This window comes from Cryptotermes secundus, unplaced genomic scaffold (assembly GCF_002891405.2).
Source record: "Cryptotermes secundus unplaced genomic scaffold, Csec_1.0 scaffold557, whole genome shotgun sequence".
In the NCBI taxonomy this organism is placed as follows: Eukaryota; Metazoa; Arthropoda; class Insecta; order Blattodea; family Kalotermitidae; genus Cryptotermes; species Cryptotermes secundus.
Genome location: NW_019735564.1, coordinates 1,099,170 through 1,126,072, shown reverse-complemented (window position 1 = coordinate 1,126,072; position 26,903 = coordinate 1,099,170). Strand labels below are relative to the sequence as shown.

At 38.9% G+C, this 26,903-nt stretch overlaps 1 protein-coding gene across 2 annotated transcripts; it reads right to left on the bottom strand.

Moving 5' to 3' along the window:
* Positions 1 to 3,678: 3,678 nt before the first annotated feature.
* Positions 3,679 to 25,825, bottom strand: LOC111869612. 2 transcript variants are annotated; one of them, XM_023861261.1, is made up of 4 exons: positions 25,746 to 25,825; positions 10,659 to 10,772; positions 9,547 to 9,657; positions 3,679 to 6,791 (listed from the first exon to the last, which is right to left on the bottom strand). In XM_023861261.1, the coding sequence occupies exons 2-4, from the start codon at positions 10,764 to 10,766 to the stop codon at positions 6,567 to 6,569; spliced, it is 444 nt and encodes a 147-aa protein (XP_023717029.1). In that variant the 5' UTR covers positions 10,767 to 10,772; positions 25,746 to 25,825; the 3' UTR covers positions 3,679 to 6,566. The 2 variants fall into 2 exon arrangements, with proteins under 2 accessions (XP_023717029.1, XP_023717030.1); XM_023861262.2 differs by lacking the exon at positions 25,746 to 25,825 and adding an exon at positions 19,195 to 19,320.
* Between the last annotated feature and the right edge of the window lie 1,078 nt (positions 25,826 to 26,903).

Here is a 26,903-nt window from a genome sequence, read left to right as displayed (position 1 = left end):
TTGTGCATGAGATTGTCTATAATATTGTTCCTCTGTGAGATCTGATTGTTTAGGTGCTGTTTGTTTTGCGGATGGAAGAAAACTTAAGACAATTGACATTCATGGTTGAATGCAATGAAATTAGAGCTCTAAGAATGGCTTGCCTCAGGGCAAAACAGAAATACCGGCAGAAATTGAGATCAGTTTTATGTGTACATGAGGCGTGTACATATTGCTCGCATTACGCCGCAAGAATGGACTGACAGCAGTACAAGAGGTCATAGGGCTGCCGCACACCAACTGCGCCAAGACAAGCATCAAGACATGAGACAAAAGACGCAGTCTTGCTTCATTCGTGAATCAGATTCAAGTCCGCACACTGAGGTAGCACGTCTCTGCGTCTTATCACTTCTTCTCTAGTTGATGAGATGACGTCGTCCAGTGAGGAAGATATTTTAATGTACATGTGGCTTAAATTACGCAGAAGAAGGAAAAGGAAGTGGATTCATGACTTTAATGAGTCGTGTGCTCAACGTTTTAGCGCGAGACTTGTTAAACGATCCGGTGAAATTCCAGCCCGGGGACGAATAATTGTATTTTACCGGGAATTCCTCAACCGTCTGCACTATTTTAATATTTATGTGCTTTACACTCATGTCGATAACGTAAACTGGTGCTGTTCCTTGAGTACTGATGTCTGAGTCCTGACGCACAGGAAAGGAACGTGCCGAGTCTTGCTGCATGTGTCTGCAGCATGAAGCTGGCGTCAGCATCGTGACTCAGACCGGTGTGCGGCGGTTTTCATAATCTCATTCGTTTCAACTGTGCTCCTTTCTTTGCGTCTTGTCGCAGACATCGTGTCTTGACTGTTAACATGTGTTGACACATGCCGGTATGCTGCCTACCTTAAAGCTTCATTGAACAAAGGGCAGCGGCTAATATCGCCCAGTCAGATGAAGTTTATGAAATTAAAATTTAGTTAATGCAAAGGTATATGTTCAATACGATATGGGTAGCACCATACATAGGTGGACTGTTTCCTTACGCTCCTCTAATATTTAAATCAGGATCTAAGATTGGGGACTATCATGCATAAATGAATGCAGGAAATTTTGCGGGGTGATTTATGTACATGGCTGTATATGAACTGTTTTATGTAAAGTTAATCAGTGTGATACGCAATTAGTCAATAAGTTTATATTTAAATCTATGGGATCGGGGGAGGGGATATTTCTCTGCCAGTTATCTGAAATTATTGCAGTGCATCCAACCACAATATCCAGATTCCCGCAGCATCCGCTAATAGAAGATGTGACGAAAATTAAACTCTTTGAAATATTTAAACTGAAGAAACCAAGATTCAAGCCATTTACTATCGACAGTATTTTGAGGCAAGTAATCGGTATAGCGGCTGGCTACGGGCTGGACGACCAAGGTGTCGGAGTTCCATTCCTGATGGGGGCAAAAATTTTCACTTCTCCATGTTGTCGAGACCGGCTCTGGGGTGCACCCAGCCACCTATCCAGTGGGTGCGGGGGGCTCTTTCCCCGGTGGTAAAGCTGCCGGGGCGTGAAGCTGACCACTCATCTCCAACTAGTGTTGAGGTAAAAAAAAACGTAGGTCTATAAATCTGCTCCCTCCTACGTCTTCATGGCGTAGTGCTTAATTAGTTAAGCACATGGAAAACTTTTCCTTTTATAGGCAAGCTATTCTAGGTCTACTTCCCTACTATCCAGAGCTCAACTCGGTAGAAAAGAAAACGCTATCGTAAAGAACATGGTAACTGCAAAATGTAACTTTCAACCTAGATAACTCGAAAAAATTGGCAGACGACAAATTTTCGTTAAGTAAGACGAAGAATGGGCATCAGCGTGCAACCATATGAAAGAAATAAAGAATTGCATAGAGAATGAGCATGGATAACATTCTCGAGAATTTTTTCATAACGTCGGGTATTCGGATTCGTACACAAACCGGGAAGATGAAGACGTATGTGCAATACTTCCGCAATCATCGGACTCCGACTGAAGATATAATGTACCGACTTAGGAACACAAACGAATGTTTTTAGGAAGGCAGACCAACATTACTCATAGTATGCCTGCATCCTCTAGTTACCCGCCCCTACTCCCCTATTCTTATCGCACACCATGCTCGAAGCTCCCGCTTCCGAAGCCGGGCGTGAGCAGCCGTGCAAGTTCGTTAGTGATAGAAGGTCGCGTTTGTGTTGTTGTTTAGTGGCATATTCACATGTTGGCCACGGAGAAACACAGTTAAGGACGTTCAGGATGAGGGGAATGTGCTGGATATCGTACAAGTTAAATCACCAGCCGTCGCTTATCAGATTCCTTCCGCAATAGGACTTCCTCAAGTGCATTATGGCGTACTGTACGCGAGAATACGGATTGCATCGCCGTAATGCGTTTGAAGTGCGTAACTGGCCAAACAACAGACTTTCCACACAGATTGACCGGGCATGGAGGTCTGATCACCAGGCCTCCCATAAATTTTCGTTTGTTGGGTTGTTACAAGGGAAAAGTTTATGAGACCGAAGTTCGGAATTTTGACGATCTAATTAATTGCACTGAAGTGGCTGCTGCAGACACAGGAACCACAGAAATCTGCCAAGGCAATTAGTTACGTCAAGGGCACAATTCAATGTCGCTGTGAGGCGTGTGCGCAGGAGGACAGTACAAACATGTATTGTGATATATGTTCAGTGTGCTGACAAGTCCTCACCATATGATCAGAATGTACTCAAAGAAAGGTACTCAGAAATGAGGGTTGAAAAATGCTACAAAGTGCAGAATTTACTTCTCCCTTTAATTACAAATGGAGATCAAATGACAAATTACATTAAAAATAGTTTCTATTTGTACAAATGGACAATTGCAACAGTATGAAGAAACATAAGCAGAAGAATGTCATAACTTGATAATGGTGGCGAATAGAAAAATACTGAATTTACATTTTCAGCGCCTTAACCTTCCTAACAACTTCCTGAAGTAACTAGCTAGAGCAAGGCCGCATCATAGCTCAAGCTCTTTTTTTTTTTAAATTGGCCTAGTGAGGGGTGAGTCCAACTGGGTCCACTCGGCACGGTGGCCACTGATTGGCCTATTGTAGCCTGTCCTGGGTGATTATGATGATGGAGAATTTGGTGGAATGAAGATACCCACCGCGGTGGCCTGGGTTTGATCCCGGGTCTGGTCAAGTGGGATTTGTGGTGGACAAAGTGGCGCTGGGGTGGGTTTTTCTCCGAGTACTTCGGTTTTCCCTGCCAATCTTCATTCCACCAAATTATCCTTCATCATAATTACCCGGCTAGGCTACAATAGGCCAATCAGTGGCCGCCGTGCTGAGTGGACACAGTTGAACTCCACCCTCCACTAAGCGAATTAAAAAAAATCTCTAGAGCTGTGGATCACTCTGTGTATGTTGTAATGAACATAAATTCAACATGATGTTCAAGTATCATATCTGAATATTTATGTATAAGTACTCTATTTTGTATGTGATGAGTTTATCCAACCAACATGTAACCCCCCACCAAACAGTTGGGCCCAGAACAGAAAACAAGAAACAAAAGAACAGATCCAGTCGCGAAAGATTGTGTAGAGAGTATGACAACATGTCTCAGAGCTAGAGCTGGACAAAACAGGTCTTTACATGTATTGTCATTTGAAATTGATTTATTGCTTAAAAGTCCTGTATTCTGCCATATATCGCAGTGTAGTCAGTTTAAAGTTACCCGATGTTTTAGAGGAACATTTCTCCATCTTCAAGGACAGAGAATATGCCAAGTAAGAAACCTGCATGAAAGCAGGTGCAAGCAGTATATTCAGAAGCAGCATGAATAGTCATCCGTCAACTGAATTGTGTACTGCAAGTGAATAGATGCTGAAAGTGCATTGATACAGAGCACCAGAAAATAATAAATCAAGAAATTTCTCACTGGATGGGAGTCGTAAAATGTCTGATGGCTTTTCAGGATTCCTCAACAAATTTTTATAATAAAAAATGATGAAGTGATAGGTGAACATATGTGACATCATAAAAAGACTGAGAAGATCACTACTGTGGAATGAACAGTCATGGACAGTAAGGTGATGGAGCACATACAGATTAGGTTGAGAAAAGCCAAGAATTAGTGTATGCCCCATTGGATTGTACATCCTATGTAAGCTGTTTGAAAATGTGTCGTTTACTGTCAGATGTATTGCAAATATTGGGGATATGATTCAGATAGCAAATAATGGTATGGTATGCAGAAGGTTGGAACACAGGTATTCAGGCAAGGGTATTTGAGATGAATTACCAAGATTTATTTATACCTTGTGACTTTCATTTCCTCAATTTAATTGATTCTGCAGTAGCTCCATAATCGTTAAAAAATTCTGTCATAATTTTTGAAGCACTCCATGCTCTTTTATCCCTATATAGAAATCGTATGGCCTTCCTCTTGGTAATCAACTTGCTGTCAAAGCTGTGTAGACCATGTGATAGTGTTCGTTATCAAGTGAGATATTGAGGCATTTATGGACGTTGCAGAATTGTCTCAAATGAAGGCATGTATTAGGCACAAAATAAATTGCTTAGCATACCAAATGATAAAATTTCTGTGGTGTTGCACAATATTTCATTCTCTGTGATCTTCATCAGTAAGGCTATGCAGGAGATCACAATGAACATCATAACTGCTGCTACTTTCATGAAAAATGAATGGAATCCTGCAGGGATGTGAGATATGCATAGATGATTACCACTGTGAAAGAACTTGATGCTGATGTGACATTCCAAGAATGTCCCTAGTTTGTCCTGTGAGAAGAAAGAGTTTTTGTCTGAGGATCTTGATGAATGTTTCAGTCTAAAATAATATTCAGGTGGAAAATCGTGTGCCCTATAATATTTGGATGTTCTGCTGGATTTCATATTGAAGAGAGATTTAGGCAGCTTTGGAGATTTTTGTACATCCTGCTAAAGGTGCTTGTGAAAGACATGCAAGGATGTATGAGAAGCTCTCACAGGTGATAATTCTGACATTGAGGAGACAGGTCTGACTGTCTGAATGGAATATCTCTGTGACATTTTCCCTCCTGGAAAGGGTTTTCGACTGGTTGTCCTTCAGTTCATACAGGGTAATGAAGTAAGCAGTGACCTATCAGACATCTGGTTCTCCTAGCATTACCAGTTATAACTGTCAGTGTTGAGAAAAGCTCAAAGGTGCAGCTAATGAAAGTGTAGTTGGGTTTTGTACCGCCACAAAAAGAACATGGGTTTTTGACAGCGTTTTATTATACAGTAGTAAAAAACCCACTTTGTCGTCTGATGATGCCAAACCTGAACATTCGCATACACAGTAGGATGCAAAACATAAAAATAATGAAAGTATATTGCAGTCTGCCAGTGTGGAGAAGAGGGATGCATCGCTTGCCGTTAAAATTTGTTCACAAGCAACATCTTGGAAAGTTATGTTCTAGTTAATAACAAAGAATGTGCACATAAGCTGATCTCATTGAGTTTGGCTACAAAATTGTATAAATTTGTCAGTTGGTGGGAATAATACAGCAGGTCCTTTAAGACAGTGATTTTGCTAACCATGGATATGAAGTATCCACAGTTTTCTAATTTATCCAGTTTTGCCTGCCATAGTTTAATATGTGCCTTTGTATATTCATGGTTTTACTCTGAAAGGTATGCAGCTTGAATCATTGCTAAGAGACTGGCTATTTGACTGAGGTTTCTCACAATTTTCATCTTTTCAAGTAAAATGCTATGGAATAAGGTCACTGTTGGTTTCGTTCCAACCCAAGCCAGGTCACCAAGCATGATTTTACTTTCATCTGATATGACACTGGATGGCCTTTGCAGTTAATACAGTGGCATTAAATAATTTATGAACCGAACTAACTGAAGATGTTCATCACAAGCCAGTACTCATACCAAATTGTCAATTTTCAAAATTATTCTGTAGTTTTTATTCTGATTATGAATGTTTTTACCAATGTAGTACAAATCTTGATTGAATTAATGTCTGTGGTGTGTATTATCAAGATGAGTACATGTAATTGACCATCTGCATTTACCACAAGTTCTTTGAAGTTTGCTAGTAGATGTGTTCCAGCTTGTTCAACATCACTTGGATGATGGATTGTAACCACTAGTACTTGCATGACTTATAATGTATCATGTATCCCTTCCATATTGATGTTTGTCTTTGATTTAGTGCAAATGGTTAGCACTGTGTTTCGTATTTGGGAGGTTTCAGCTTCAAATGTGAGCTTGAAGACCTGTCTTGACTAAGAGTTTTCATGGATTTTCTCATTCCTGACACATAAATGCCCTGATAATTCCTTAAATTAAGCTCAATTATTTCCAATTCATTATTTACCAATTGTCTTGTGATCCAGCACTATTTAATATTAGTAATGAAAAGCATTGTTAAATAAACCAATAATATGCTACGGTGAGGACAAAATATATGGTGCTGCCTACTGTCAGCATGTCATTGCCCCTAATGTATATGTTCCTGCAGTGAACTTGACTGGCAATGTGAGTGCTGGTCTTGATCTCACACGTGATGTACATTACAGCTCTGTCACTTCCTTTGATCTGCGAGGATCCTGGGTGAAGGTACCAGTGAAGTACCATTCATCATGCAGCGCCTTCTCATTGTGGTAATATTGCTTATCCTCACATAACTGACCCTGAGGAGAGAACGTCAGCGTTCCTCTGCGTGGGAACATGGATGAGGCTGCAGTAACATCTGGCAAGTTGGCATGAGGTTTTGAGCCTGGTGGTTGGAAATTGTGCTGTGAACAATGAAACTGTAAGTTGTTTTTCTTTATTTAGCAATGTGTGTTTCAATATGTTTGTTTGTTTATTACCATGTTTACTATCGTGCATATCTATGTAGAAATAAATGCCTCTTTCAACTTAGAAAGTGGTAATGTCTTAAAATTTGAGTCAGTTTTCTGCATATCTAGTATAAACAAATCAAAAGCTGATGCTGTTTGTTCAAATCTGTATTGAACATTCACATAGATTCCACATGGAGTCTTATCCCTTTGCACAAACTCGCTAAGATAGTTCACTGAAATTTCTTTCATTTGAACTCCACGCACTCAGTTTACATATGCATTTATTTTATGTTTAAAATAAAATTCCCCTCCTCCCAAATTAAGGGTTAACTATTATAATAGTTAAATAATTATTTAAGTAATGAATAAAAGTGAAGTTCAGTTTTAGCCTAGTTTGCTTTCTTAAGGTGTACTTGAGATTTAACAGCTTACCAGATTTCTCTATCAGGTAGAGAAATAATTACAAATATTGTTTGGCTCACATGTTATTGTTTTTACATTTTACACAGAGTTGATCTTAATAAATGTTTCATATTTTTAAAGAACTCTCTTGTCATACATTATTTGAAGACTCTTCTGTGAATAACATGAATGTTGCTTCTACAAAAAAAGTTTCTGCAACCACTATGTTGACATTATTGTTAGCTGGAAATTAAAGAGTATGGAGATGAGTTGGTCTGCACTGGCATGCCATTTTGTACTATTTTCAATGAAAATTGGTCAGTTTGTTTTATTAGTCAATCTGGTCAGAGGCTCCTGCAGAAATACAGGAAACCCTTTTATCATGTACAAAGAGGTCATCTGAAAGCCTGCCACAAATCTGTCAGATGGTCTGGTGGTTGGGACACATGCTGCTTATGTCATGCTGCACTGTGTGTTTGGACTTGTGACATAGTTGACAGGCCAGTAGCCTATACACATTGCAGTTTCCAAACTTTGCCAAATAAGTCTTTGAATAGCTATCATGAAGCTAGCTTATGTGTTACATGCCTGTTGATTATAATTTTAAGGCCATGCTACTCATAAAAATTCATTCATATTGATTCTTGTGTCAAAGTCGCATGTGCAATTTACATGTCAAATCAAATATTCATTTATGATACCTGTGTGAGAAATAAGGAAAAGGTTCCAGCTTAAATACATAGGTTGGATAAAAAGTAGTGGCAACACCTCTACAGTTCTGAAATGACTATATTACCTGAGGTAAACACACTTACATTCCTTCAATATAATCGCCCCACATGTGCACCACCTTCTGCTAAATTTGTGGAAGGCATCGTACACCATCGGTGCGTCCACTTCTGTTGATGTCCAGCAGTGACCGCCCTACAGCATGAATAATCTCCTCTCTTGTGTTGTAACGTATCCCTCGCAGTGGTTCTTTCATTTTGACAAAGAGATCATAATCGCACGGACTCATATTGGGTGAGTATGGCTGATGTTGCAGTATCTCCCATCGCCAGCGGGGAAGGAGATCCTTGACAGGATCAGCAGTATGAGCCCTTGCATTGTCATGAAGGATGATGGGGTTAGTTGCCAACAAGTGTCATTGCTTTCTCCCGAGTGCTGGATGAAGATGATTATGCAGGAAATTGCAGTAGGAGGCAGCGTTCACTGTCTCTCATTTAGGTACAGTGTGATGCAGTATCACTCCATCACTGCCATATGCCATAATGAACATTGCCTTCGCCCTGTGTAGGGTGCACTTTTGTTGGACAAGGAGAGCCAGGATGCTTCCATTCATTTGATTGTCGCTTCAGGTGCGGTTTGTATGAGCAAGCCCAAGTTTCGTCCAGAGTGATGATCCTTCCAAGGAAGTTGTTACTTTCCCTCTGCCACTGGTCCAACAAGTCCTGTGCAATTGCATAACGTTGCCATTGTTGCACCTCAGACATTGTATGGGGTATCCAACGCGCTGCAATTTTGTGGAATCCTAGAATGTCGTGCAGAATGTGGAGCACGGTTTTGTGACATACGCCTACCTCAGCAGCTAACTCCCATGCAGCCCATCGAAGATCGACATCCAGCAAAAAAGCAAGAAGCTGAATTGTGTGGTTGTCAACATCGGGTCGTCCTGAACGACGGCTCTCCTGAATGGCATCCCTCCCTTCATGGAACAGTTTCACCCATCGTGCCACTGTGCGATATGGCAAGGAAGCATCACCACATGCTTCTCGCAGTCCCTGATAACAGTTTTGTGCACTATGACCTCGTGCAAATTCAATTTTTATTCAGGAGCATTCTTATTTCGTAAATATGTTGTTAGGGTGCTTGAACTGGGCTCCTGCATTTCAAGTTGACGCACAATATAACTCAATGAAACATAACCAGAGCCACTCACTGCACTATTTCAACTGAACTTCTGCTATCAGCTACAGATGGCGCTAGTGCCACCTGACGCACATCTTTCATGTTACAGCAGTGTTGCCACTACTTTTTATCCAACCCTTGTATTAGTATGTTACAGTTACAAATAAAAGCGATGAGTAAAAACAGCAGGGTCCATATGCATCATCTGCTGTATATGGGTAGGGTTTATTTGTGATTTAATGGCCTAGGGGTGTATTTATTGCATTGTTGGTTCAGTCACATGTTAAAAGATGACCTCCCTATTTATTTGGAAAGTGCATTCAATACTGAATCGCATAAAATGCAGAGGCAAACGATTTATGAAACAAGTGTATAAGAACATTGAAGTATGACTTACATTAAGAATGCCAGTATGTGACGGGGACATGGCTTCCTGAGTGGTGATGGTAGATGTTGCATCATAGCTTGCTGTGTCAGTTGTCCAAATTGGGTGCAACGTCTTTGATGGCTGAAGCATTTCAGAGGGCAGTAGCACTTATTACTAATGAAATATATGAAGCCAGAATATCTGTTGAAATTGGTGGTGTGTGACAAAATCTGGTATTAAGGGCAGGGGCAAATTTATCATCTATGTACGGCAAAATTGCAGGTATTCCAAAATGCAAAAAGGAATAATTAAAAAGCTCATAGTGTATGCCTCATCTCTCACCTGGGAAGTGGAAATACTGTTTCATTTATAATTCACACTTCCTCTTCACAGAATTTTGAATTAAGCATGTGATTTGTATGATGTTATGCGAAAGGGATCCATCATGAAAAATATCACTATCTTACCTGTTAGTGAAAATGAAACATTCTTTATGGGAAAACTGGATGATCGGTTAAAAAATGATACCCATTTTATTTTTGTTTAGAATTCATCATGTAGTTTCATTAGTCATTGAATGATGAACACATAATAGTTTTTAGCAAAGTAATACATCAGTAATCATTTTCACACATGTTCATTAATTTCGGATATCAGTCTTAGTGCCACACCAGTGTTTTTTGGCTCAGTACATTGTTTGTTTGTAGTTACAAGATCATATTGCAGATCAGGTGATTGTAATATAAAACAGAATTTTAACCATACTGAGTATGATATATTTCTGATCACACTTCACACTTTTTTATACTATTTACTAACCTTTCAGATTCTGGCGATGAAATAGTATGTGTGAAGTGTACAATGATTAACTTTTTCTTAATTTCACAAACAAATATGATTGTGTGAATTATGCAACAAAATATGATGCTTCAGATTATACACAGCACAGCATCAATCTTGCTTTAAATTTGTTTTGATGAATAGATCACTTTTAAATGATGTAATTAGGTGTAGAATTTTGGGATTTTCCATTTTCAGCCGAGTTTCAGTCTTTGTGTCTCATATCGATTGATGTGAGAATTTCTGCAAAGTGCTGTTAAATTTAAATTTCATTATCAGCAGAGTCTGTTCAGCTTACTCACTGTCTGTGATGTACTGTTCTGTGTAGATTTCATTTCATTCTTCTTGCAGCAGGCACAACGCCTTACAGTGACACAGCAGAAAGTGGTGATGCTTTCTAGAAAGACCATGGTTACCTGAAAGCAAGTAACAATGTGTCATAGGGAAATAACTTAGTTGCCATACTTTTTGTTTTATAGGAAATGAAGAGCATTGCAGTTATTTGTAAAAAAATGTATTATTTATGAAATCCACATTTCAGAAGTTCCCCCACCCCACCCCACACCTCACCCTTTGCATCCCGTGGATTTCTTGTGTGCATATACACGTAGTTACATTTGAGAGAAGAATGTTGGATAAAATTTGTATGAAGTTAATAGGAGTGTCATTCCCAGGTAATTAGTAGGTATATGATCAGTTCCATTGCTCTTCTTATAAATACATAAAATATGGTAATAGATTCCTTCTACTATAATTGATTTAATTTGTTATTTGTCAGTGTCAACCTTTGAGGAATTTACTGTTCTCTCTGTTATTTATTTCTTGTCTCTACAGTCCTTTAAGAACCTTGGCCTTCTTTATGACAGATGTTCATTCTTCTCTATTATTTGGCATTTGCCTCCATATTTTCACTTTTAGCTCACATACATAATTTTCCACATCTTGAGACATCAAGCTCTTGACCTAGTGATTTTTCCTTTACCTCATGGCTTGCTTTCAGCAATCTTTTATTCAGTATCTTCCATCCTGAATAAAGTGAACACATTATGGCTGTCAAGATGTAATAATTCTAATAATCTGTCCTTATTAATTTCTCTGACTATTCCATCTAGCATTCATTGGTAGGTTTCTTAACATGTTACAACATTTATCTTGTTCTGGAGAATTATTTGCCATTTTTTATGATCTTGGTGTCAATTTGTTCTTGTTCACTACTATTCCACTGAACACCATTGCACTGCCTCTCAAACTTGTATCATCACTGCCAGCTTGTTGCACTGCTTTCCCACAGATATGTCGTGGTACTTCTGGGTTCAGACTCAAATGTACTGTCTCTTGCCTCACAACTACTGTTTTATACAAGTTATATTTCTACAATAGTCCATGAGAGATGAGGTATACTGAAATCCTAGAACTTATGAGAAGAGGGGAGGGGAAGTCTTGAAAATTCGACAGCAGTATGCGTGCACTTGCAGAGATGTGTTTAGCCTTCCCCCATATACTCTGTGTGCGTGATACTATGTTGTTTTCTAAGGTGAGGTTCTTAGCCTCACACCAAATCCCCAGTCTGGAGCACCAGGGTTAAATTTGTCTAGCTCAGGCCTTTCAACCTGCCTAACTTAGGTGAACTTTCCAGAAGCCTTTGCTAGCATGACTGTACAGGTGACTGGGGTATGCAAATCTTTCTGACTGTGACCCAGGGGGAGGCACAAACCCCATGAAATTATAATACTAAATTGTCCCAGTTGTCATTCTGAAAGTGTTTTTTTTTTCAATGTGAGAAATTAGGAAGGAGGTCCTGAAGAGGGCAGTGTTAACTGAGCCTAATGACTTTGCTCAAGAACCAGATCATGAGAAGTCCTATGAGTGAGGCTTCCTGTGTTCTTTCAAGGAGTATGTGAGAGATTTCCATGGCAGGCAGAGGCCATCCTCCCTATTCATGTTGTTGGGGAGAAGTGCTATGGAGTGCTATCTCCTTCACTTCCTTGATGATGTCTTTCAGTGTTTCTGGATGTTGTAAGAATACTTATGTTCAGGAGTTGAATGCTGTATCCCAGGTTGATGCCATGCTCTGCCATGGTTGACATATTTGGATGACACAGGTGGGTCTGTGTTGATCTGGTCTGAGTTGAATAACTGGTCTACCCAGTGCAGAGCTGTCCACACTTGTTGGGGTTGCTGGTGTATTCAGTCCTAGGTAATCCTTGACCAGTGGAAGAATTCTGAAAATTCTCCTTATTGGGAAGCCAACCAAATAGATGTTTTGTCTGGATACCATGTTACTAATGTTATTGAAGATGGTTCTGAGTTGAAAGGTGACTGTGGCAGGCTTCTCACTGAATGGAATAACTCTTCTAGGAGTGTGGAGTTCTTAACAAATCTGCTGATTGCCATAGCTGGTCCATCGTGACCTTTAGAAACTCCAATTCATCATGAAGAATAACTTGTTCTCTCCCTGCTTTTGAATTGAAATCTTATTACAGAATGTTGGTGAATACACACTGTTGGCTCTTCAAGAAAGCTGTCTTTGGCATTATTGTTATTAGCCTTGGTTAAGGCATACACATTCAAAGCAATAATATTATACCAGTGACTTACTAGCATTTTATATGACATTCTGATGATAATAAACTCTTCCTCTTAACCTGTAACAGGAAGTCAGAGCTCTGAATTTTTGTAATTTTGGGTACCCATAGCAACAAATTGTTGGGCATTGCATGAATGTAAGTTAGTGGTAGGTCATGAATCAGTGAGCAGTCTTTTGTTTCTAATAAAGAATGGCTTTCTTCATGATGAGATAACCTTTATTAAATATAATTCCAACCTTATTATTTTAAGTTTACTGTTGATTTCTGTAGGCCGTATTTGAATAAACTGTATCCATCTCATGTTAATTTTATGCATTTTCAGCAACAAAATAATACTGTCATTCCTGATGTATATACAGTATATGTCTGTTGCCATTGGTACACCATACTAGGAAATGAATGAAACTATATTAGATATGACTTCAAACTCCACTGGAAGTGTATCTTCATAGAAGGCCTGTGTAGAATGGATGTACAATTACTTCAGTTTATCCAGATGTCTAAGAATTTATTCACTGTTGTGGTCGAAGTCATTATTTTCTTGGCATGAAATTTGTTTATTAATGTAATGTGTAGAATCTGTTGCAGATGTACTTGAAACTGACACCTCATAAATTAGTGATACAGTGCCCATAAGTTGTTTTTGAACACCAATGTTGTTATGGCCCAAATATGTGTGAGTCACGTTACTCTTTATTATAACAAACCTCACAACTGTACTGTTTCTTCTAAATATTTCCATTCTACTGTGAAAGTTATATTTATTTTATTAAGGCTTTTTCCCCTGGAATCAAACTATAATAAACAGGTTTCATATATTAATGGGGACACACAGTAGCGTAGTTGGTTGAGGCACTATGCTACAAACCAGAAGGTTACAGGATCGAACCCTGATGAGGTGGCTTTTTCAGTTTACCTAATCCTTCCAGCTGCACTATGCCCCTGAGGTCGACTCAACCTCTAATAGAAATGAGCATCAGGAATATTCCGCGGGGTAAAGGGCGGCAGGTGCTTAAGGCTGACAACCTCAAAGCCATCTGTGAGCCGATTGTCTAGAAAATGTGGCACCCTTGACCTATCACAACCCTATGGGCCTTCACGGCCTGTTGCAGGGATATCTTTACCTTTTTACCTTACCTTCATATATTAATATTTCCAGCTTACCATTGGTTTCAACAGTACATTTCCTAGTGTGAGAGAAAAGATGTCTGCAAATGATGGTTAGAATTTTTTTATACGTATAATCATTACTGCCATCCTCGTTCCACTGAGCACCTGTACACACACTAAATCTTGTATTTTGTTAATTCTCTTGTTATTGTTTTCAGTTAAGCAGACCCATAGAAGGACTTCATTTTCAAAGTTCAAAATTTCATATCACTGTATGTTGCTTAGGTTTTTCCAAATGATGCTTCCAGCTTCAAGACTCTGTATGACATCTTGCAACATGCCAGTTTTCTTTCTTGGTGCTGGAGAACTCTGTCTTATTGATTTGTCTATGACTGAGTATTCAATATATTCACAGACACCGTCCACATTTAGATGTCTCTTCCAGCCACAGTATTAGGACCCTGTGCCATGATAGCAAGATGGCCATTTAACGTGGGATGATATTTTAACCATTTCTAACATATTCAGTTAAATATTTGGCAGACCTAACCATTATTAAAATGAAAGTTGAGTTTCCCTGTACACAAACACAGAAAAACGCACACACACAAACTAAAGATCCATGCCTGAGTGGGATTCGAACCCACGATCCTGGTTTCTAAGTNATGAGCCAGGATAGCTCACTCAGTATAGTGCCAGTCTGTGTGCTGGATGGCTGGGCTTAATTCCATGCAGGGTGGGCAGTTTTTCACTACTCAGCTACTACTCCGGGGCCCACCCACCCATTTCCCTGGTGAGGTGGTAAACCAGGCAGGATATTAAGCTGACCACTCACCTTCATCTAGTGCCAAAGTCAAGAATGGTGGAGCTATATCTCCACTCCCACATACACCTTCATGACAGAGTGCTTAATTAGTTAAGTACAGGGACACCTATCCCTTTTTAAATGCATTGTGCTGTTTTTTTATACAAAATATGAGTATTGTGTTAAATAACAGTAAAGTAAGACTATTGTTATTTAACACAATACTCATATTTTGTATAAAAAAACAACTTTGCCTTAGAATATGCAATTAGGAAGGTCCAGGGAAGCCAGGTGGGACTGAAACTAAACGGGACACATCAGCTGTTGGTCTGTGCCGATGATGTGAATCTTTTTTTTTTCCTTGGCACTGCAGTCCCAGTGGGCCTAGGCCTACCTCCATGAACTTCTCCATTCACTTAGGTTTTTCTAAATCTTACACGTTCGGTAGGACTCCTTGGGCAGGTGGTCAGCTCATCGCAAGGCCTCTACCTGTACACAAACACAGAAAAACTCACACACACAAACTAAACATCCATGCCTGAGTGGGATTCAAACCCACGATCCTGGTCTAAGCGGGTGAAGACAGTACATGCCTTAGACCGCTCGGCTACCATGACCGGCTGATGTGAATCTACTGGGTGATAATGTGGATACCACAAAGAAAAACACACAAACTTTAATTGACACAAGTAAAGAGGTTGGTCTAGAAGTAAACACAGAGAAAACTAAGTATATGTTACTGTCTCGTCACCAAAATGCAGGGCAAAATCGTGACATAAAGATAGGAAACAGATGTTTTGAAAATGTGGCACAGTTCGGACATTTGGGAAGAACGATAACAGATCGAAACCTGATTCAGGAAGAAATTAAGAGGTGATTGAACTCAGGTAATGCTTGCTACCATTCAGTCCAGAACCTTCTGTCTTCTTGTCTATTGTCCAAAAACATAGAAATCAGAATATACAAAACTATAATTTTGCCTGTGGTTCTGTATGGGTGTGAAACTTGGTCTCTGACATTAAGGGAGGAACATAGACTAAGGGTGTTTGAGAACAGGGTGTTGAGAAGAATATTTGGACCGAAGAGGGATGAAGTGACAGGAGTTTGGAGAAAACTGCATAACGAGGAGCTTCACAGTTTGTACTGTTCTCCAACTATAATTTGAATGCTCAAGTCAAGGAGGATGAGGTGGGCAGGTCATGTAACACGAATGTGGGAGACGAGGAATGCGTATAGAATATTTGTGGGAAAGCCAGAAGAAAAGAGACCACAGGGAAGACCGAGGCATAGGTGGGTGGACAGTATTGGAATGGATCTTAGAGATAGAATGCAGTGGTATGGATTGGATAGATCTGGCTCAGGATAGAGACCAGTGGAGGGCTCTTGTGAACACGGTGATGAACCTTCGGCTTCCGTAAAATGCTGGGAACTCCTTGAGTAGCTGCCGTATTTGCGGCTCCTCAAGAAGGGCTCAGCTCCATGAGTAAGTAAGTAAGTAAGTAAGTAAGTAAGTAAGTAAGTAAGTAAAGTAAGACCATGGTGCAGTGTCCAACTTGAGAAATTGATAGTTATTTATCTGGTGAAGAAATTCATATTTTTATGAAACCTGAAGGTTCATTACTGTGTTTACAAATGTTCTACATCCTGAGTCAGTCAAAAGCATTTCATATTTTCTAAACCTTTTTTTTTTTGTTAGATTAATTTGAATATTAATATGAAATTATGCTTAGGGCTCTCAAGTGGTCTCTTAGCAGAAAGTTTGACAAGCAGAAGTTTGTATGTAATTCTTTATTTCCCTCTACATGCTACACCCATCATGCCCAACCAGAACATGCCTTATATATGCCACTTGACAATTTAGCAAATAACTAATTTCTTAGATTTAGTCACAAGACCGGTACCATTCTGCATAACATTGCAGTGTTGAAGTCACTAAAACTGGATTAGCTAGGTCATTGCATATGTCATAATATTCACATGCTTTGGAGATAAAAACGTGAATACAAAGAAGAAATGTGAGTAATCATAACACCTACACAAAATACCCAAGGTTGGCAATGAGGAAAACTTGAAGTGGTTGATACATTGTTCATTTACATTAACAAACACTCTGAGGCTTACTATTGTCACATGTATTAGTGACTGTAGACAGGGGTTTGGATTGGATGATTGGATTTATTGTGCCTTATGCATTCACACAGTTCGAGACTACAGGGAATACAGTGCTATCACTATTCTACACACTTTCAAGTTCACTGTCACTGTCACTTCAACTCACAAATGAAGTCATTTAGGCACAGTGTAATTCCTTTCATGCCATTTCTTTTCAATTGCTTTCAACTGCCATCTCCAGAACTTGACCCACTTTTCTTCTGACTACTGTTCTTTATTCTGTCATATCTTCTGACTGTGCCCTTATATAACCCCTCAGTACAGACCACAAGGAAAAAACTGTCTTCTCTTGTTAAGAATGCATGTGTACTGGTCTGTTACCTGAAATAGATGTCCTTCCATTTTTGTGTGTGAACGTGTTGTGAGCATGTGTTTACTGACTCATTCCCTAACAGTGGGTATATATGTCACACTATGCATATGGATGAGTGACTGATTAACTATTTAACAATATGTGAAGAAAATGTGTGGACCTAAAATGGATGAATTAAGTGAGCAATTTGGGATATTAGCATATGACAAAGACCTCATGATTTGTAAATGTAGCTTAGAATTGTTAGGATAGTGAGATAAATGAGACTCCATTGGACTGGGCATGTAGGATTATTAGGATAGTGAAATCAAGAATGGACTGGACATGTAGCTAAAGTGGGGGAGACAAGGAGTGCATACAGATGTTTGGCAGTGTAACCGATCTACCAACCCCAGCTGGATATAATTTAGTAGCATGTTTTGATCCAGGTAAATTAACATGTTTGATTAGGTTTACTTGTAACCTACAGCAAACGGACAAGGAGGTACATAGGTTATTCTTCCCCTGAAGAAGGAGTTTTAGCCCAAACTCTCGAATGAAAAAGACAAAAGAAAAACGACTGGTCAATGCAGATGCGAAGTGAAAGGGGCTTGGCTCTTTAGAAAGTCACACAAAATTTTACTTGTCTGAATCCTTTGAGAATACAATATGTGACAGTTTTGAACCCATAACTTAAAAGATGGGTGATCTCTCAGCCCAAGCCATGCGTAACCTTTGTCAAGCTACTGACAGGATTTACTTTAAGTCTTAGCCCCTAAATTCCCTGTAATACATAAATGGATTGGGGGAATACTTAATTAGTGTACTCCCATTTTTTGAAAATGCCCAATCTTCGTAATTTAGGGAGTTGACTTGTGGACTGAGAACTCCGAGGGTTTCGAGGAGAAGGCATTCTGCAAAAAGTGGTATTCCAGATCGCAAACCATTTGGACGTAAATTCAATCTAGTGCGGTAGTGGCGTCCACTATGGACACCAGTTTAATAAAATGTCTTGTGGAACAATGTGTGTGTGTGTGTGTGTGTTATAACAGGAGTTCTCACTTCCCTTCTTGCCTGATACCCTGCCAAACCGCCTGAGGACAGAATCTCAGCTCTACCGGTGGAACTAGCTACCCATGACTGCTACCCCCTTGTCAATACTTCACACCTTTCATAAATCTGTAAACTGATGGTAGCAGTTTACTGGCGGCCAAACAAAACCCATTACCCTAAAGATCAGAGGTGTGTAAGTATGATAAGTGAAGCAGGGTAAAGCCAGCTGTAGCCGTCACCTGTAGCAGTCCAGCAGTCAGTGACATAGACCAACATGAGAGGACGAGTAGAAGAACATGGCGCCCGACGAAGAGGCCACATGCAAAAACAATTATAATAACATGGCGGCAAACGTGTAGGCAAATTGGCAAACGATTATAATAAGATGGTGCACGACGTAAGGGCCCAGTGGGTCGATTGTAGCAGGAAAATGTGGAGAATTCCCATTTTTAATGTTGAAAAGAAGATGGGTTTATAACATTAAGATGGATCTTGGAGAGATTGCGTCATGAGGGTGGAACTGATATAAGTTCATATCTGATGGTGGGCTTTGATAGTAATAGTGTTGAAACTTCGACTTGTGTTACTGCAGGGCTAGTTTAGTTACTTGCATTTCTAGTTGCATACTGTCTAAGCAGCTGCCAAATCTCTTACAAACTGGCTGACAGGCTGAATGAGCACAATGACTGACAGTGGTAATATCGCCTGAAAGTTCAATGGTAGTAAGACAGTAGTTTGACATTGGCTGTAGTATGAGTATGAGGTACTACTGGAAAGTTCCTGGACTAGGTAAAAAAAGAAATGTTGACTTAACTTACTCAATTTTGGCTGCCATCTCCTTCAAAATGGTCTCCTTGAGAACGTATGCAGTGATTGCAACGTTTTTTTTCCACTCTTGAAAAGCACTGTGGAAGTCATTTTCTTTAATGCTGTTGAGTACTGCTTGTGATTCCCTTTGTGGTCAGTCACTGTTTTGAAACATCATCCCTTCAGTTTCATTTTCAATGTGGGAAACAAAGTGAAATCACAAGGGGCCAAGTCCGGTAAGTAGGGAGGAGGGGGAATGATAACCACGTTGTTGTTAGTCATAAACTCTATGGTTTTCAGGGACTAGTGGCTGGGTGTGTTGTGATGAAGGAGCAATGCAGCGCATGTTCAAATTTTCTGTTAAGATCTGCAAACTCCATAACTGACCCCAAAGGTGTCTGCAAGCTCATGGATTATTTGGCGATGGCCTTCATGGATGAGTTCTTGAATTTTTTAAACGTTCTCTGTCCTTTTTCTGGTGTTTGGCCGCCCTGAACATTTGTCATCTTCAACTGACATTCGACCTCCCTTGAAACGTAAATGCCATTCAAAAATCGGTGTCCAGCTTAAAGAATATTCTCCAAAAGCCTCAGGAATCATTTCAAGGGTTTTGGTAGTGGGTTTATCAAGCATTAGACAAAACTTGATGCAGACATGTTGCTCAATTTTGCCATCCATCGCAGACAAAATGAAATATGAAATTGAAAAAGCAGTCATATAAAAGCGCGCGGTATCACTTGGCAACCTGATGGAATAGGCTTGTGGAAGTGTAACTTTGGCCTCCCCTCTCGCCTTTTGTCGCCAAGGTAGTTACAATAACAGTCTGTGAATTTCCAACACCAATAAGTTCAACTTATTTCATGTCTTTACAACCTATTTTCCTTCTAAAACCTTACCTAATCAGCCTTCTTGATGATGTTCCTCTTCATGCACTTGTGCAGTTAAAACTGCATGTGCATAAAAAGTGGAACACCCTACAGATGTTATTTATTGTCCATGACAATTTTAGTTTGATCAGATTACAAATTCTAAAAGGGCCCTTACATTTTCTTTGTCCAAGCAATCTGCATTATTACTGTAATGCACACACATTGTTGATTTAAACTCTTTACCATTCTTTACAAATTTCCGTTACTTTATATGAGATTTGAAATTCTCACAGCAGTGAATGTTAAAATTTTTTTTCTTCTGTGCTGTGATGCTCTGTAGTGTGCTAGGGAGATATGAATGTTCTGAAGGAACCTGCTGGCATGATCTTCAGGCCTGGAGATGATGATTGCAATTCCTCTGAAACTTTGGTACATGTCTACCAGTTTTGACAGTAGCACATCCTAGAAAACCAAAGTCTTCCTTCATTTTATGATATTAATCATGTTTCTGGACTCACAGATCATTCTTAATTGATTGTGAAATTAAGACAATTAATGTTATGCTTTTTTGAATATATTCTTACATGTCTGCATAATGATATGAATAAAAGTTGATAAAATAAACGTGGAAAAATTGTACTAAAAATTACTCTGAGGAAGGCTAAAATTCGGGTCAGAGATTTTATTCAACTAACAGAAATTTCTGGGAAGAACTAATACCTTAATTTTCTTTGATACAACACAGATCATTTAGGAAATGAGATTCCAGCATATCTTCTGTTGTTGCATGTGTATTTGTTTCCTTGGGAACATGTTTTTTGAGCCATTTCTTGCAACCAAGCCATTATCTAGCAATGATAGGGCATTACACACACGGACACACAAGGAATGTGGGCTGACAGCAGAGGAACTTTTGGATGCAGCGTTTTCTCTGTGGTATGACCCAAAGTTATATATAGAGGATAGTCTTCTGCTGGGAATTGTGCTTAGCAGTTAGTTGTAGCATGCAGAAACCCAAGACTTGGAAGACCTAAATTCCGAGCCGTTGCGTATCAATGGCTGTCTCTGTGGGGCATTTCTGACGGCATTATTCCACCTTTCAGGCGTCATGTTACATGTGACTTATATGTTTATATGGTATTGTAAGGGCTGTCTCTTCTGGTTCCACTATTTCAACTATTAGGAGTTAAGTCAGATAAATGGAGACACAGACACACAGACATCAGGCTCATAACCCTCCTTTTATTTTGTTTAAATAAAGAAATGGTATGTTGATATATAATAATAAATTCTCTGAAATGACATATCTGGATGAACTGAGGAAAATATACAGCTTAGCCAGGATTTCAATGTGAGAGAATTCTTCTCTTCGCATCACCTATTCACTTATGTTTCATGTATGGTAAATCAAGGAGGATGAGATGGGAGAGGTGTGTAGCATGCATGTGAGACTCAGAATTACTGGACTTCTGGACTGTATCCATCGTTCAATATCCTAAAAAGCTAGAGAACACAACATTTCGGAAACTGGATCTGTTTCCATCCTCAGGAGAGGGGGGGAGGCACTCTCTTGGGTCCCTTAGAAAGAGCTAACCACAGTTACTTGAGGTTAGTTCTTTCTAAGAGACCCAACAGTATAGGTGTCTCCTCCCTCACCTGAGGACAGAAACAGATCCAGTTTCTGAAGTGCGATGTTCTCTTATTTTTTAGAATACTGAACAACTGACAAAGTCCAAAAACCTAATAATGCCAAGTGTTATACACCATTGCCAGAATCATTTAGAATGTACATGCATTTGAGAGATTAGAAATTAGTGCAGTATTTAGTCAGAATACCTGAAGGGGAATACAAAGGCATAGATGAGAAGTTAATATATTTATAGGTAAAAAGGTAAATCTATCCCTATAAGAGGCTGTGGAGGTCCAGAAGTTTGTGAGATGTTGAGGCTCCCACATTTTCTAGATAATTGGCTCATAGATGGTGGTAAGGCTGTCAGCCTTACATGCCAGCCACCCTTTACCCCCAGGAAGATTAAGATTCATTGTATTCATCTCTGTTAGTGGCTGAGTCGACCCAAGGGCTATAGTGCAACTGGAATGATTAAATCAATTGAAGAATCTAGTGACCTCATTGGGAATCAGACCTGTGACCTTCCTGCTTGTAGCATATTGCCTCAATCAAGTATGCTACCGCATGCCCCAATATGAATATAGGTCTTAAACAAATACTGTTTTGGGATGTGGGCTGGATTAATCTAGTCTTGAATAGGATCCAGTGGCAGGCTGTTATGGTTGAAATAGACTTTTTGGATGGGACTACAATGAGACAGTACATCAGCTATTTGTGGACTTCAAGAAAGCCTGTGATTCAGTTAGGAGGGAAGTATTGTGCAATATTCTGATAGAGTTTGGGGTACCCATGAAAGTAGTTAGGCCAATTAATATGTGTTTGAATGAAATGCATAGTAAAGTCTGTATAGGTAAATATTTGTTAGGAGGGAAGTATTGTGCAATATTCTGATAGAGTTTGGGGTACCCATGAAACTAGTTAGGCCAATTAATATGTGTTTGAATGAAAGTCTGTATAGGTAAATATTTGTCTGATAATTTTCCTATCCAGAGTTGTCTTATTGCCACTGCTTTTCAACTTTGCTTTAGAATATGCCATTAGGAAGGTCCAGGAAAACCAGGTGGGACTGAAATTAAATGGGACACATCAGCTCTTGGCCTATGCTGATGATGTGAATCTACTGGGTGATAATATAGATACCACAAAGAAAAACACACACTATAATCGGCACAAGTAAGGAGGTTGGTCTAGAACTAAATACAGAGAAAACTAAGTATATGTTGCTGTCCTGTCACCAAAATACAAGGAAAAATCATGACATAAAGATAGGTAACAGATGTTTTGAAATTGTGGCACAGTTCAGATATCTAGGAATTACAGTAATAAATTAAAACTTGATGCAGTAGGAAATTAAGCAGACTGAATTTGGGTAATGCTTGATGCAATTCAGTCCAGAACCTTTTGTCTTCTTGTCTGCTGTTCAAAAACATAAACATTAGAATATACAAACTATAATTTTGCCTGTGGTTCTATATGGCTGTGAAACCTGGTGTCTGACTTTAAGGGAGGAAAGTAGACTGAGGGTGTTTGAGAACAGAGTGCTGATTAGAATATTTGGACCAAAGATGGATGAAGTGACAGGAGTTTGGAGAAAACTGCATAATGAGGAGCTTCATAACTTGTACTCTTCTCCAAGTATAATTACAATGATTAAGTCAGAGAGACAGATATACAGGGCATGTAGCACAAATGGAGAAGAGGAATGCATATAGGATATTGGTGGGAAAGCGAGAGGGAAAGAGAAGACTAAGGTGTAAGTTGGTAGACAGTATTAAAATGGATCTTAGATAGGATCGGATGGTATGGATTGGTTTGCTCTGGCTCAGGATAGGTCCCAGTGGTGGGCTCTTCTGAACATGGTAATGAACCTTTGGGTTCCATAAAATGCTGGAAAGTTCTTGAGTAGCTGAGCAATTGGCAGCTTCTCAAGATGGGTTCAGCTCCATGAGTGAGTGAATGAATTCAGTTGTTGATATAATGAATTTATACTACAACAGCACCTTACCTTGAAAACTAGTGTAATCTATTATGAAATGTTACACTTTATGTACGGTGGTTCTTGTGAACGTGTTAATGATTATTCAGGTTCCATAAAATATGACATATCTAGAAAAGCTAAGCAGCTAGTAGGTTCTGTCTTCATACTAAATGTTATATGCCTAATTTCTTTATTTATTAGTGTTTAGTATCAAACTGAAAGCTAATGAAACATCTGCATGGCCAGATATTATTTACTTTCTAAAAAAATATTACTTTAACAAAACCTGGATATTTTTGGAGGTTTATTGTTATACATCACTTCAAGGCCTCAAATTAAGTATCACAAGTATCATCCCCATTTGCTCATCAGCCATGTTATTGTTACTGATTGTAGGAAATTAGAAAGTATGGTGTTAGGATGGTTTCCAATAGCATAACATCCATACAAAGTTTTCATAGAAATAGATAAGCTGGTTTGAAATTTGAAAAAGGGGCTACAGATAGCACAAGGATTTCATAAGCCTACAGTATTTTGTTTAAGAAAGGAAAGTACACAAAAGTAATACAAAATCTCTTAATATACTGACAGCTAGTTGTCTGAAAACCAGAGGCAAACTTCCTAAGTAGTGTGTAGGCCTCAGATAAGGGACAGTGGACCATGTCCAATATAATATTCATATAATAAATCACTCATTATCATAGTTGTTTAGAGAATAATTAACCTTATATTGTCTAGATATTTAGACTTCTAATGACTACTGTAGCATTACATTCAATAGGTAATGTAGATATGAGGTTCAGATTCCATCTTTGGAACATTTGTCTTGAATGAGGTTATGATTTTCCTCAATACTTCTAAGCAAGTACAGGGACATTATCCAAAATATTGCCATGACTGCTCCTTACCACATCTTTCTTGTTTTCTATCCATTATTGTTCTGCCATATTTCAGTTCATGTTTCAGGTAATATAATATTGCAAAATGTCAAAATAAACAATATATATAAAGCAAACTCTGTGACCTGTAGTCCGCAAGTGAACTATACCGACTGAGCTTCCACCACTTGTCAGTGAAGTTAGTGCCAACTTTTGCAGATTGAGGGTGTCACGTGGTCAGTGCAACAGAACCCCATGGCCATTAATCTCGGTTTTCTAGACCGGAGCCAATATTTCCTTGAAATAGCTCCTCAGTTATCCTCATGAGGCTGAGTGGACCCTGTTCCAGACCCACTACTTCTCAGAAAATCTGGTAGCACCGGGAATCGAACACGAAACCTCTGGATTTGTAGCCAGAAACTGTAACCACTAACAGTATATATAAACATGCACATGCATGCACACAAAGTACTGGTTGTTTAGTTTTTTTTGTCAAAGGTTGATAATGGTTTCTGTAGTGTGTGGCTTCTTTCAGACCATATGATAAAGATTTCTTTCCATTTCATTTTGGGGCATTGCATAATAGGGTCTCACTGTAAACATGTTGGTTTTTTCATCTTATGAAATGATACTTCACACAGAATTTATATAAACATTTGTGTTCTACCGACATACCAAATGAAAGCCTGTACTTTGTAGCCTGTTCTGGCGCATTGTTTTGCATGGTACACATTCCAGTTTTTTGTTAACTTTCAAAAGATACTTGTGTAAGGTGGTGAATACTTGGTGTGTCTCATGTTTTATGTTAGCCACTGACAGAAACATTATCAATTTATTTTCTGTACTAATACTAAAGAAGAGATAACAATCCCAAAGTTGTCAAAAGATACCCTTGTTTTCATAGGATGAACACTTTACACATGCCTAAAAGCAGACTGATTCTTGTCACTTTCTGGGTGTAAAATACACCAATGCAAACTGATGTAAGACGTTTTATGATTGAGATTTAGATTCTTAAAACATATAAACGTTCTTAATATGTTCAAAGAGCTATCTGGTAGTTTGTTTTTTAGAATTTTTCACATGAATTGTAGTTATAATTTCATATCCAGTAAATTTATAACATACTGTAACTGGAATCTTTTCAAAGAGATAGTTTTTAATAATTTGCTCTTCATAATGATTCTAATTAGTGTGAATATGTTACCTGTTAGATGTGCATACCGCTGTCAGCCTTGTGACACTGTTCTGTGTGCTAACACAATGCTATCATTACTAACCTTTTCCTTATTTGTGTCCATCTTACAGTAAGTTAGTCAAGGTCCAGTGATAGGGCCACCTTGCTGATAAGGGGAAGGTCAACTTATTCTTAGGGGACACAGGTATTATTCAGAAGACATGAACAACCTCACTTATATACAGACTTAGTACAGAACTACATATATGTCCATTTCTACATTTTACTCAGTACTGTTGTATTTTCTTTAGACAAATTATTAATTTACAAACAATTGAAATATAATGAAACTCATAAGTCTGTGACTTGGCCAGCATGTTTCAGTCTTTCAGATCTCTGAGATGTTGTTCTTGGATATACCCAATTCCCTCACAGAAAATCTAATATACCAAAGTCAGAAGCATATTCTACACAGAACATCAGGCCCATCATAATATAATACACTGTACCTTAAACAACCCCACCACCCAAAATAAGCATACCGACCTTTGAACCCCCTCAGGAAGATCCCCCTACCTTTTATAATGATTCTCTTATTATATTGTTTTATTTTTAATTTTTTAATTTAGTAGTGTGTTTATTTTTAATTTTAAAATTTGATGTGTTCATTTTATGCAGCCAAGCGGTAGCATAGTTGGTTGAGTCACTATGCTACAAGCAGGAACGTTGTTTATTTGATTCCCAATGAGGCCATTTGATTTTTCAGTTGACCTAATCCAGCTGCACTATAGCCCTGGGGTTAACTCAGTCTCTAACAGAAATGAGTACCAGGAATCTTAATCTACATGGGGGTAAAGAGGACCGGCATATAAGGCTGACAACTTCACTGACATCTGAGAGCTGATTGGCTATAAAATGTGGGAGCCTCTACATATCACAAACTTATAGACCTCCATTGGATGTTACAGGTGAAGCTTTACCTTTACCTTTACCTTTATGTGTTCATGTTATAAAGGCAAATCTGACCTACTGTAGCTATCAGTTTTTCAAATTTATACTAGCATTGTAGTTTTACATGAATTCTGTAATTGTTTATTCCTGATATATCACCTAATGATGGCTCATCTGAGATGAAACATGTTCTGAGTGGAATAACAACAATATTTGATTGTATGCTGACCAAGTAAC

Bases quoted from the DNA above. Each gene is read 5' to 3' on its own strand.
- LOC111869612 (XM_023861261.1), bottom strand. From the start codon at position 10,766: ATGGTCTTTCTAGAAAGCATCACCACTTTCTGCTGTGTCACTGTAAGG. The intron at 9,658-10,658 runs GTGAGTAAGCTG...GAAATGCTTCAG, and splicing joins AGAACAGTACATCACAGACA to CCATCAAAGACGTTGCACCC. The intron at 6,792-9,546 runs GTAAGTCATACT...CATTGTTCACAG, and splicing joins CACATACTGGCATTCTTAAT to CACAATTTCCAACCACCAGG.